Source organism: Opisthocomus hoazin, chromosome 32 (genome assembly GCF_030867145.1).
Source record: "Opisthocomus hoazin isolate bOpiHoa1 chromosome 32, bOpiHoa1.hap1, whole genome shotgun sequence".
Classification (NCBI taxonomy): Eukaryota; Metazoa; Chordata; class Aves; order Opisthocomiformes; family Opisthocomidae; genus Opisthocomus; species Opisthocomus hoazin.
In genome coordinates this window covers 2,034,422-2,047,945 of record NC_134445.1, presented here as the reverse complement: position 1 = coordinate 2,047,945, position 13,524 = coordinate 2,034,422, and the positions used below count along the sequence as shown (strand labels likewise).

The 13,524-nt window shown below is 66.7% G+C and overlaps 1 protein-coding gene across 2 annotated transcripts in view; it reads right to left on the bottom strand.

Moving 5' to 3' along the window:
- LRP1 (LDL receptor related protein 1) overlaps nt 1-13,307 on the bottom strand; it is an 88,610-nt gene extending 75,303 nt beyond the window's left edge. For both annotated transcript variants that reach the window (XM_075445798.1, XM_075445799.1), the window contains exon 1: nt 13,215-13,307. In XM_075445798.1, the coding sequence (XP_075301913.1) occupies nt 13,215-13,284 (70 nt within the window). In that variant the 5' untranslated portion in view covers nt 13,285-13,307. The remainder of the gene's footprint in view (nt 1-13,214) is intronic.
- Between the last annotated feature and the right edge of the window lie 217 nt (nt 13,308-13,524).

The following is a 13,524-nucleotide window of genomic DNA, read 5'->3' as shown; positions in this document are numbered from 1 at the left end:
GACGGAGAGCCCGGCTGCGCCTCTGCCTGCCCACAGCCACGGGCAGCCGAGGGCTTCACCTCCAACGCGCCCGAGGGGGGAAAAGGGCTGTGACAGCAACACAGCAAAACACCTTTCATGTTCGCCTAAAGCAAGAAGTCGACAATTCCACTTCAACGGAGCGCGTGGGGAGGCTGGCGAGCAGGGGGCCTCCACCTTGAGCAGAAGCCGAGCTACCTCCAGTGCGCAGATGAGTACAGCATAAAAACCGAGACAGGCTGGAAGCAAACCACAAAAACATTGAGGAACTCCTTCCCCGAGCACGCCGCGCTCTCCTCCGCAGCCCAGCTCCTCCTCCCCTCCTCGGGAGCAGGCGGCCGACCGCCGCTTCGCACAGGAACCAGCGCCGGCCGTAACGACGGCCTGGAACGCGCGTGATTCGCAAAACAGATGTTCAGGGGGCAGAAAGCTGAGAGGGAGAAAAATAAACGTGCTTCACATTCCTCCCAGGTCTCCGTCCCCAGCGACCCCGTCCTCTCCACTCTCGCACAGCCCACGAGGAGCCGGGCACCGCGCACAGCTCCCGCGCCGCGCAGACAGCCGCGCTCGCCCCGCGCCAGCCCGCGCAGACGCAGCACCCGGCCAAGGGGCAGCGGGGAGCCGGCGGTCTGCAGGGCCCCGGCACAGCACCCCGGGCCCCCGGAGCAACGTCCGCGGCACAACCGGCCGGCCAGTCCCAGCTCCCAACACCGCACACGCACAGGAACCGGCCAGGTTGTTCTGGAGACCAAAGCTGGGCAGGAAACCATCGGACCCCGGAGCAGGGGGGACAGCGAAGCCCCAGTGCGTAGAAGTGGCATCCACCAAGCTCCAGCCCCATCGAGCCACGGCAAGCCCACCACCCCCCCCAGCGTGTTGGCACGACGGCTGTGCCAGCGCCCACCGAGAAGGCTCAACGCACGCCAAGGCGCCAGGGAAGCCACCGCTACGATCTGCTCCGCTCCCAGCTACATTCTGGCCACTTGTGGCTGACCGCCTTTCTCGGGGGAGAGCCTGTCCCCACAGCCAGCTCAACATCACATCCTTGTCCTGCCATCCCTCCTGGCCAACTCCGCTTCCAAGACATCGCGTGGCTGGAGCAAATCCCAACTCCAGGGCCACCGCCCCAAGAAGAGCGGAGCCGTGCCTGCCATGGGACCCGCCCGAGGTGCCGGCACGCAGCCCCATGGCACCAAGCTGGAAGATCATCCAAGTCACCCAAACACAAACACCAGAGTCACCTTGGACTTTGATTTTTCTCCCGCACGCTATACATCCTTTGTCCTTCTATTTCAGAAAAAAACATGATTTGTTCATTTTCTGTGCTTTCAGGACTCTCCAGATTCCCCAGAGTTTCTCTGCAGCCACAGGACAGAAAGCAGGGAAGGACCAAGCACGGAGGCACAAACACCCCTCGGCTCTTCCGCCCTGCCTTGGTGCCGGGTCTGGCGTGGAAGCCGCGACGCTGATGCTCAGCCCAGGTCCCCACAGCGTCCTGGCACACGCAGAAGTCTCTGCAGAATTTGCACGCTGATGACTAATGTCAATTCACCAGGTCCTTTGGCTCCGAAAAGCTAGACAGGGTACCAGAGACATCTAAAATACCCAACCCCGCAGTTTGGAGGCATGTTTGTTCAAGGGGAGGGGAAAGGAAGGTTAATTTGTTTGTTTCACATTTAAATACAAGATCTCTAAACCATTCAAATGCATTTTCGCAATTCTTCCATCCGGCCCCCTCGCACGGGAAGATTCAAACCAGGGGAAGATTCAAACCAGATCCGCTGCTCCATCCCAGCCACTTCCATGAATGACGTCGCTGTGCGCTCCCGGCCATTCCCGCCGGAGAAGCCGCAGGTATGCGCAGGGGGAGGGGCCCGTCCAATTGCTAAGTAAATATTGACTTTAAAATACATTTTTTTTTCCCCTTTTCCTTTTAAGTCTGCCTACTGCATCTAAATCACAAGGCATTAACCTCGCTTAAAAAAAAAAAAAAAGGGACAATTCTGAGCAGAAACGGCCGCCTCCGCGTGCCAGAGACGCTCGAGCGGCAGCAACACGCCGGGCTCCGGCGGGAAAGGCGCGCTCCGGGCGAGGACGGCCGGAGGGGCTGCCGGGCGGTGCTGCCGCCGCTCACCCGGATCGTGGAGACGCTGAGGGTGCCAGCTGGAAACAGCTATGAAAACCTTAGCAAATCGAAGCAGCAGCAGAACCTCCGACCATGGCTTTGGGTGCTGACCTGGCACACCCCGCTGCGTGCCCGCACCCTCCCTGGTTTTTCATCTCCGACTTCTGCTCCCCACCCTGACGGGGGATGCTCTTGCAAATCAGCTGGAAGTTCCCGTCCCAGGGCACGGCCGGGGCATCACCCACGCGCCAGCTCCCGTGGCCAGGAGGGACAGGCAGGACGGGTCCCCGCTGCTGCCCCAGAGCTGCCAGACTCGCCGGCAGCCCCCAAGGCGACGCCGAGGAGCCCGTCACCGCGCCTGGCCCCGGACCCCGCTGTGCACAGAGGCCGATGGCATGCCCAGACAGCCCCTTCGCACAGGGCCACGCTCTGTGCACCCTCCCATTGCCCACCCGTCCCTCCCCACGGGCACAGGGGATGCCAGGGCGAGGACTGGGAGCAACTGGGGTCCTGCACTGGGTACCTCGGGGTGTGCCAGGAAGGGGGAGCCCAGGACTCCGATGTCCCCCTGCGCTCCGGGGACAACCCTGGCTCCCTCAGCAGAGTCCCCACGGCCGGGGCAGGGAGAGGTGACACAACCCACAGGCGAAACCCTGCAAAGCCCCAGCACCCCGGGGTCTGCCCCCAGCGCCTGCCCGCCGCAGCCCCCCTCCACCCCCACCATGCACACAGGGATGGGACTCCCACCGGCTGCGGGTTCTGCCACCACTGCCCCCCACAGCAGAGAAGGAGGAGAGGGGAGGGAAGACGGGCGATGGATGGGAGAACGTGTCCCCAAGGGAGGATGGAAGATGGAGGCTGCCCAAGAGCATTCGTCCCCAGCGGGGAGGGGCAAGCGGAATAAAATCATCTTGTGGCTCCCAAGGGCCGCTGCATCCCCGGCAGCACCGCAGTCACCTGACTTCAAACAGACCGGGGGGGGGGACACGACACACGACGGGACTGAAATGCGAACGCGCATCAGGAAATCTGGAGGCACTGGGAGGAATGCGCTCCCCCCCCGCCCGCCCAGCCCCTTCCCCTCCCGCTCCCCAGGCTCCAGCAGCTCCACCGCCTTCAGATGAAATGCATTAAAAAAAAAAAAAAAAAAAATTTGCATTTTAAACCAAATTCAGAAGCTGGGAGATCTGCGCTGGAGCGCGATCCCCCTCGTCCCCCTCCTGCCTCCGGCCCCACCGAGAGGTCCACAGAAGAATGAGCAGAAAAATGGCAGGAGATGGAACCAGATGAAACGAAGCCACAGCGTTTTCAGAACTGGAAAAAAAAAAGAGCTTGATCATACAAAACGTGGTGGGGAGGGGCAGAAGGGGCAGGCTCCAGCCACGCAGCAGAGGGTGTTTCAAGGAAGAATCACGCTTTTTTGATTTCTTTCTCTTTTGGCAGCTTATCTGCAATTTAAATGAAAAAAAAAAAAAAAAGAAAGAAAAAAGAAAAAAGCATTTGCAGCCAAGAGAACGGGGCTTAAGTCCTTTGGGTGCAGTTGGACGGGCTGCAGCCGTCCCTGGCCGGCGGCCATCCCTGCCGGGGGTGCCCGCTCCCCCCTCACCCCTCTGCCAGGGCTGCCCCGCGCCAGGGTCGGGGAGGGGGCAGCGGCCGCGGGCAGGAGACCCTGCCAGCCAGGGGGGCTGCTGCTTGAGGCCCCCCCGCCTCCTCTACCCGCTCAGAAGGTTTTATTCCCTTAACCCACTCTCGCAATAAGAAGGGGGATGTTTATCCCCTCGGCAGTGGGGAACCCAAACAGAATACAGCGTTCTGCACTGGAGGCAGTTATTTATGGCTTGTGGCTAAAGCTGATAACGCTTCCTCCAGAGACCTGCCTGCATTGTGCAATAAAGCAATTGCACATCATGGATTAATAGGCATTTCATCTGGGCAGCTGAATCAGGGGGCAGGACGCTGCCGGAGCTCAGCCGCAGAGCCCAGGGCCGAATGCAGCCGAGAGCAGGGGCTCTGCTGGGGCAGGAGGTGCTGCGCTTCCGCCTGCCCGGGACGGGCATCAGCTCGCCAAGGCTTTCAAAGCACTGGAGCCATGCCAAAACCATTGGCCTTAATTCATTAGTCAACTCAATTTCGCTAGCTTCGCAAATAAGGACTTTGTCTGAGATGGGGAAACGGAGCAGAGCAGCTATTGTGCCCCGGGAGCGGGCAGAAAGGGCCCTTTGAGAGGACACTCTGCTGGAATAAAAGTCACTTTTATCCCAGAATAATTAGCGTGCTCTGAGTACACTAATTATTCCGGCATAAAGGGACTTTTATTCCCGAGGAGCGCGTCCTCGTGGAGAGCTGCTCTGGATTCTGGTCCACCTGCCCGTGTGAACGCCAGCGGCGACCCGGCCAGCCCCAGTGACCGTGGACGAGGGGACCCACCACCCCCTCAGGTGGAGACCCAGCCCCGTCCCCAGCCAACAGGTCCCCTCCTGAGGTCCTCCGGGGACCCGCGTACCGTGGGGAGCATCTCCCGGCTCCAGGCAGGACAAGGTCACAGAGCCACCGTGCCGCCCGTCACCATCTCCTGCTATTTCAAGGTCTCCCCAGGAGAAAACAACCCATGGCAGCACCACGGCTCATGCCCCCTCCTGCCAGAGCTCCCAGCCCACACAGGGCTTTGGTCGCCACCGGCGCCCACCCCGGTGCCCAGAAGCCAGCCCAACCGGGCAGCGAGGCCACAGCAGCCCCAGGGCGCTGCCGCCCAGCCGGGGCGGGGAGGAGACCCCCGCCAGCGGACCCCCCCTGCGCCAGCACCTTCCAGGCACAGGCCACGCGGCAGCTCGCCGGCGCAGGACGGGGGAAGGTTTGGGGTTTCCTTGACCGCGTGCCCAGGGAAGCCACAGCCTGCAGCCGCGTCGGGCTGGCTTCGGAGAGCCGCAGCCCGCAGCACCCTCGGACGGCTGCACAGCCCCGCAGCCGAGGGAGCCCACGCCGGAGCCCGGCCCTGCTCCGCTCCCGCAGCCGCCGCGCCGGCCCAGCACCGCCTCTCCTGCCACAGCTCCAGCCCCAGACACCGGCACCGGGCCGGCGACCGAGCCCCGGAGCCCGGAGCTCCGCAGAGCCGGGCTGCAGCCTCCACCCAAACGGCGAGCGCTGAACCCCAAGGGGGGGAATCCAACCAGAACAGAGCGAGCCCTGAAGTCGCATCCGGGGCCACCACACAACACCCGGGCTCGTCGCCGCGGCTGCTCGCCCCAGCTGTGCGCATCGCAGCAGGACCCCCGCGTCCCCACGCGCCCCAGGCCAGGAGAGCGGGGCAGGTCTGCACGGCGGCTCGCCGCTCCGACACCCGCTCGGCTGCGTTTGAAGAGGTAAAGGGAAAAAAAATCCTTGCCACGGTGAAATGTCCCACCTGTTTATAAGTGGTAAAACTGATTAAAGGGGAACCCGGCACGGTGATGTCTGCTCTGATGCTTCGTCCCAGACACCCCCAACCCCTTGGCATCTCCACCAGCGTGGCTCGGCTACGCCAGCAACACACTGCTCCCCTGCGGCAGCCCAGACGCTCCAAGGCGGTTCCTGCAGGCCAGGGACCCTGGTTTGCCTGGTTTTACCTTCCGCACATCGCAGAAAGAGCAGCTTTGAGGGCAGCCGAAAGGGCGCAGGGCTGGGCCAGCTGGGTGGCGAGGGACGATGGCACCGGAGAAGCTCTAGAGGAGAAGACCAAGCTGGTGAGTAAGCACGGAGCTAGGCTCCAAATCTGCTCTTCCATGAGGAAAACACTGCAGGCCACGAGAGGAGACGCTGAGCAAACCCATCTGGAAGGGCCGGTGGCGGTCAGGGACTGCAGAGGGAAACAGGGCTGTGGCAGAGGCACCGACCCAGGGATGCCAAGCTGGACCGGGGCTGCCGGTCTCGCCAGGAACAGCCCTCAAGAGCGGCACAGGATGTGTCCCATGGACAAAGCCAGGGGCCCAGGGACACTTCAGCTGATGATTTCAGGACCAGGTGAGGAAATTTCCTTCCTCGGAAACAACCTGGGAATTGCAGTACCCACTCAGGGGCCGGCCCCGGGACAGCCCGACCCTCAGTGCTGCGTCTGCCCCCGGCACCCCGCAGCATCCGCCCGGACCGCTGGGAAGGCAGCCGCCACGGGAAGTATTAAACCCAAGTGCTTCCTTTTCCAAACAATAAAAAGGCGCTGTGACACCCGCGGCGCCGAGCGGAAACCCTTCGCAGCCCTCTCCCAGCTCCCCTCCCCACGCCGCCTGCCCAGAGGTGTGGGATCCGGCACCGAGCCGGCACACGCACCCGAGGGAGGATGGGGTAATGGCAAGCACCGCGCGCTTCGGGATGCCGCTGCCCTCCAGGTCAGAGCCCCTCGAGCGTCACGCATCAGCTGGGACCGCGCTCCCGGCCACAATCCCAGCTGGCTGCGAGAGGGACATCGACACCGGCAGCCGGGGACAGGCAAGGCGCCGGTGCCTGGACGAGGCTGCTCCGAGCAGCGGGTGGGCACGCAGAGGCAGCCCACCGTCCGCCCGCATGCCGGCCCGGCGCACGCAGAGCAGAGAGGGGCAGAGGAGCCCACCGCTGCTCCCCGCAGCCGCAGCGCCACGCTCATCGCACGAGCGTCTGCGTCCATGTGCAGCCCCTTCAGGCCACAATACCCAAATTCTGACCACAGCATAAACAGAAAATCGCCGGGCAGATCCGCAGGGCACAGCGCATGCTGCTGCGGCATCGAGGGGCTCTGCTCCCTGGGTGCAGGAAAGCAGGGGGGGAGCACCGGGAAGGACCGGCCCCAGAGACCCTGACGCAGCAGCACGGGTGCGGGCAGCCCGGCACAGCCCCTCGACTGTTCCGCAGCACAACGAGCGGCGGCGAGCAGCCGGGGCCCAGCCAGCGCGCGGTCCCCACGCTCAGGCGGCCGCAGCGGTGCCTGCAAACAAAGAGCTGCACCATATTAAGCAAATGGACTAGACGGATGCGTTTCAAAGCTCTCAGCAGATTAAAATCACAATTCGCCCAGCAGCCCACAGCAAACAAAACCCGGCCACCCCCAGCAAGGCTGGGGCAGGGGAGCAGCAGCGCGACGGCTCAGAACACCTTCGTCCCCCCCAGCTGAAATCCTCCCCCTCGGTCTGGTCGCCAATGGATGGACACCAGCGCCCCAAGTCCAGAGCAAGTCCGAAAGCAGCAAACGCTCCCCTCGCGCCCCGTGCCCGCAGCCTCCGTTATTCACCTCGCCCTTCACCTGCCCGTCACCGGCTCTCGCACCAGGACGCGACCGGCAACGCCCACCCATCCTTGCCACGGTCTCACTCGGAGACACGGCATCTTGCAAGAGGCTAATTAGTCCACTCGATTAAAGATGCAACTTCCAACTCAATTAGACTCCCTCCCAGCCATCCGCAATTCCTCCTGACACCTCAGTCCACGCGTTTTGGACACTCCAGACCCGCTCTGACCTTCCCGCAAGGCTGAGGCCGCCCTTCTCATCCCTCGCCGCGGCGGCACCGTGGGCAGGGTCCCACCAGCGACGCCCCAGGCTGCCAGCAAGGCCACTACCGAGCGCGCCAGCTGCCAGCCCCGAAGCCCTTTCCTGCCAGCAGCGCCGGGACCATCTCTGATCCTACAGAGCGTCGGTGTGGTCGCAGCTCCAGTCTGCTCCGCTTCCCTGGCTAAGAAAGGACATTGTGAGTGTATTTAGCCCTAGACATGGCTGGACTGTGTTGGGGAGAGCAACCTCACACCCAGCAAAACAGCCCTCACGGCCCATCGGGTACTTTTCCTTCTTAAAGTAAGAGACACAGAGGGAAGAAAACAAGAAGTTTGAGCCGAGTTAGAAAATGCTGAAAATATTTGCTGCTGCTTGCCGCTGGCAGGTCAGCCTGCCAAGGTACATTAAATGGAAGTGACTGAAAAGTTAAGTCAACAGCAAAACCTGGTCTGTAAATAGCTCCAGTTGGTCTCGCACTGGCTTGCAAAATCCGAAGGACAGGAAAATGCATCGCCTCGACAACAAGTTGCAGCATGGATGGAGCCAACGCTCCATTTCGGAGAGCCAGCGGAAGACGGCGCCGGACGCAAAACCTCCCCAAACGCCCAGTGAGGCCCTGGCACGTGCTGCGTCCAGTCCGGGCTCCCCCAGCCACGCTCGTGGCCCCGTGCAGGGCAGCAGCCGTGCCCCGCACCCCTCGAGACGGGGCCATCCCCCCGTGTGCACAGCGCTCGGTCCAGCGCCGACGGCACCGGCTGCTCCCCCGGTGCAAAACAGGGCTCGGTGGCTCCGCCGGCGCTGGTCTGCGCGGCCACGATGCAAACGGGGCCCAGAAACGCAGCCCCGTCCGCGGGAGCCGCGGCTGCTGCGCTGGCAGGGCCGGCAGGATCCCGGCCAGCAGCTCACCCGCGGCAGCGGGGCCAGGCCACCGCAGGGACCCCGGCCCGCAGCTCCCTGCTCGCAGAGAGGGATGCCCACGGGAACGCGGCCAGACACGCTCTCTGGGAGGTGACAGAGATAAAATTCAGCCTGAGCACAAGGAGAGTCTGGTCTGCCCGGCAAAGCAGGGACCACGGGAGGGAAACGGGCGGACGCATCCACTGCTCACCAGCTTAGGCAGCCACATGCTGCCACAACCATCTCTACGGAGCCCATTTCCCAATCCTGGGACCGCTGGATCCATCTGGGCGCTTCAGCTGAGCCCCCGGCTCACTGGGGTGAGCTGGGAGCAGAAGGACTTTGTGCTTGGCCGAGGCAGCACGAGCAGGCAGTCGGCTCTCAGCGAGGCGCAGCCCCCGAGCAGGGCTGGGGGTCGGCTGGGGCCTCGGGGGCACAGAACAAGGATTTTATCTGTGGCGTCGGCACAAAGAAGGTGCTCGACACAGATCTGGGAACCAAAATCATTTCAATGCCTGGAAGAGGAACCTCCTGCCCCACGACAAAGCCGCGGTCTCGCCCGCTGGTTACCGCCGCGCTGATCGTGCCGACTCAGCAGGACTGCGGCACAGCCTGTCCCACCCCAGACTCCCGAGGGCCCAGCCCTGACCGCCCCAGCCCAGCCGTCCCGCAGCGTCGGGCAGCCCCCCACGCACCCCCTTCCAGGGCAAAGGGCGCCCGCAGAGGCACGCGCTCCCCGCACCGCTCCGGAGAGGCTCTGCGGGCCCCAAGATGGCCAGTCCCCGCTGACAGCCCGTCCATGGGCTCGGGAAGCCGTCCCAACGGCACAGCCAAAATCCCGACAGCCGTGGGTGGTCACGGACGCGGGCTCAGCTCCTCCTGCCTCCCAGGGCACCGGTGCCGCACAGGGCAGCAAAGCCCCCAGCTGCGAGCAGCTGTCCCCGGGGACGGCGAGGGCACGCGGGCAGCCCCGCTCCCCGCAGAGCTTCCCCGGTGCTCGCGAGACGGTGGCGAGACCTCGGCTGCAGGATCCACCTGACAGCGCCAGCAGCTCGCTCCTCTCCGGCACCGGCTGCTCACGCCGCCGCGACGCAGGGACAGGCTGGCAGACGCTCAGCACCAGGCAGCCCACGGCACCCGTGAGCGCTGCTCCGGGGCCCCCACGTCCCCAGCACCCCGGCCCTGCTGCCACAGTCACCTCCGCGAGCGCTAACGATGCTCCCGGTTTCTGCCCAAAGGGCTCCTCGCCCTGCCCCATCCTCTGCCCCAGCCCACAAAGCACCGGGAGACGACCGGGACGCTCCCGCAGCCCTCGAGTGGCAGCCGAGCCCCCCCACGCCCCTCCAAAGAGGGAAGGAGAGGGGCTGAGCTCCGTCTGCCCATGCTCCTGTCCCAAACACCCTCGCCCCAGACAGCGGGAAGACAGTTTTCGGGGCCAACCCTCCCACCTCGAAGCTGCTCGTGTCACCACCCTGTCACCCCCCCGCAGACGCGAGAGCCGTGTTTCTGGGCACCCCACGCAGCCGCTGGTTCACGCAGCCTTTCCCTGAACTTGTCTCCGCTTCGCCGCTCCGCTCCTGCTGTCTCTGCGAGGAGACGGGGATGCCACGTGCAGCAGAGCGGAGCCCGTGCCGGGTGGCGTACCGGGAGGGCACCGGGCCCTGCCCTGCCAGCGAGCCAGCCCTGCATCAAGCACGGGCTGGTGGTGAGGAGAACCAAAGGGGAGTCAGCTCCTCCAGAAGTGGAGGCTCTGGGGACAGGGCCTTTGAGGAACCGGTTGGACCGGGGCAGTTTTCCTCCCCATCAGCCCGACCGGTACTCGATGCCGGAGAAGCATCACGAGCCGGAGGGTGCGAGCAGCCCCCGCTCACAGGCTCCCGCGGAGCACATGGAGCCAGCACGGAGAGAAGACGAGGGCCGAGCGGTGAGGCTGAGACACCGAGGACGAGGGGGACGCCACGTCTGTTCCCACCTCCGCACCACCCACAGCACCTCGAAACAGCTTTGGAAGCAGCGAGAAGGCAATGCCTTGGTTTCACCCCAAAACGGGCAGCGCTGCCAGGCTTTGCCAGGGACGCTCCACTGCTGCTGCAGCCCCTCAACGCCGGTGCGCGTCCCCGGACAGGGAGCACGCGGGACAGGCACCGGAGGCCAGCCCTCTCCTCCAGACACCACAGCGGCATCGGGGCACGCCGGCACCTCGCGGTGCAGCACCTCGCTGCAGGGGCAGAGCCCGACGGGGCTCCCGGGAACCCCACGCTCTGCAGAGCCGAGGGCCTCGCCGGGACGCTCCACGCGGGGGATGCCAGGCACCCTCCCCTCCCCACCACCGCACGGAGAAGCCCCCAGCCAGTCCCCATGGGCAGCCCCCCCAACAGCTCCTGCCTTCTGCTCCCGGCAGCCCCAAACACTCCTCCCTTCCCCTCTGCTGAACCCAGCGCGGCTCCGGGCACGTCCACGCATGCCCAGGGAAACCACGTGCGCACACAGGTCCACACGCGGGCACACGCGCTCCCCTCGCGCACGGGACACGCCAGACCACCGAGGTGGCACGAGGGAAGCACTGCGCCGAACACCACAGGCACCCTCAGCCGCCGGTTATTCCCAAAACAGAAGCGGGGCAACGCCTGCCTGCCTGCCCGCGCTCCCCTCCCGGGGCTCCCAGCTCTGCCCGGGCCCCGGGAAGCTCCGCGCCGCCCGGGCAGGCAGCAGCAGAGCTCAGGCGGACGGGAGCCGCACACCGGTGCCCTTTGTCCCCCTGGAAGAGCTTCCCCCCCGCCGACCCCTCCGCCTGGACTTTGCCTCCCCCTTCGCCCGCAGCCAAAGCCAGGAACAAACCAACGGCTTCCAGCGGAGCGCACCGAGGGGTCGCGTCGGGGGTGCGAACGGGGCAGCGGGTGTGGGGACTTGGGTCTCTGGACAAGGATGGAGACCCTGCAGCCCACTCCCAGTGGCACCCAGGCAGCACCAGCTCCATCCCAGTTGCCCCAGAACCCCCCTTGCCCTGAGCTCGCCCCTCCCGCAGCGGAGACCTGCAGCTGGGAAACCGGAGCCCAGCCAGGACCACTGCAGCCAGGGCACCGCTCGGGTGCCACCTTCTGCTCCCCAGCCAGCCCAGCCGCACCCCGGCGGACAGGGGGCTCTGAGAGCCCCCTCCGGGCTGCCCAAGGCTCCGCGGAGCCAGAACAGCACCTCACCCCCGACGTCACCCCCAAGGGCAGCCCCTTGGGAGGGGAGGGGGCCGTGGAAGGAGGGGGCACCTCCACGCTCCGGCTCACGGGGAGAGGCGGATGGAGGAGCTTCCCTCCAGCACACCACCATTCCGCAGCCGTGTTTCCAAAGGCAACGCAGCTTATGCAACGCGCGATGCGCGTCCCTCCCGCCCCCACCAACTTCTGCATCCGCCGGCTGCTCCCGGCCACCTCCGAGACCCGGGGTCCCTGGGCGCGGGGTGGGAGCCCGCGGCCCCGGCTGCTAGCCATCACCTGCCCCGGCTGGTGCCAGCAGGTCAATCAGCCCCGCGGTAGCGAGCGCGCCGGTGTCAGCTGAGCAGGGGTGGCTGCGGGCTGCCCTGAGCTGCTCTGCTCCTGCCACCTCCCTCCAGGCGACACTGATTCAGCTCCTGGGCCGGCAGCGGGGCAAGGAGGGGCTGCAGGAATGGAAACCGCAGGCTCCAGCCTCCCGCAGCCCCAGACGCTCATCTGGGGCAGGGAGCTGGCGTTCGCCCGAACCTCCTCCCCCTCCACCCCTCTGACCCGGTGATGGGTCAGGCGCTGCCGCTGCCACGACACCAAACACCAGCGGCTTCGCACGGTTCGCTCCACGGCGAGCGAAGCGCGGGGGCAGAAAAATCTTCCCAAAAAACCCTCGCCAAGGGGTTGCCGCAGTCTCCCACCTTCGCCAGGCCATTCCCGTCTGCGCAGAGGGAATCCACAGGCGGAAAGCGGAGCGAGCCAACCCGCAGCCCCCATCCCTCTGCCGGCAAAGGGAACGCAGCCTCCTGCCCCGCGCCTCAGGCATCGCCAGGAGCCTCCCCGCCGCCCGCTCCCGGCTGGCCCGGCCGGCAGCTCCCAGGACCGGCCCCGGCACATGGGAGCGAGCGCCCGGTTCCCTCCCGCGTTCACCGGGCGGGGGCCGGGACGTGCACAGCCCGGCGACGAGCGGCGGCGGCGGGACAGACCGACCGACGGCCCGGGGCCGGGGAGACCACCTCCCAGTCCTCCCAGTGCCGCCAGAGCGGCCGCGGCCGAGCGGCGCAGCGGGGGCCGCCGCGGCCCCGGGGGGAGCAGCCCCCGTTACGCAAGAGCGGGAGCGCGGGGCGTCCCGGGGGAGGGGGGACCCCGGCCCAGCGACCCCCGGCGCAGCGCCCCCGAGCTCCGACTTCCCGGCCTGGCTGCGGGGACGGGAAGGCGGGCGAGGGGGAAACGGGGAGAGCGGGCTGGGGGGGGGCATCCTCCCACTGCGGCGCGGGGGCGCGGGAAGGTCGGCGGCGGGGCCGGACCCGGTGCCCCCCGGTCCCCCGCGGCGCGGCTGCGCCCGCTCTGCTTTGTCACGGCGGCGCCCCCCGCCCCCCTCCCCGCCGCTCCCGGACCCGCGGGGCCGCGCAGCCCCCTCGCCCGCCCGCCCGCCCGCTCCCCGCGCCGGCCCCGGCCCCGGCCCCGTCCCGCGCGGCCCCGCACTCACCCTCGAGGGCGCGGGCGGGCGCGGCCAGCAGCGCCAGCAGCCCCGCGGCCAGGGCCAGCAGCGGCCCCATCCCGGCGGCTCCTCACGCCGTGCTGCCCGCGGGGCGGCGCGTCCCGGGCCCGCGCGCCGACATCCGCGGGGGGGGGGCGGGGCGGGGCGGGCGGACCCTCCGGGCTGGGCGGCGGCGGCGGCGGCGGCGGGGGGGGGGGGGGGGGGGGCGGGGGGGCTGCGCGCGCCGCCGCCGCCGCGGAGGGATGGATGGGGCGCGCGCCGCCGCCCGCCTGACGTCACCGGGCTCGAGCCGCCGCGC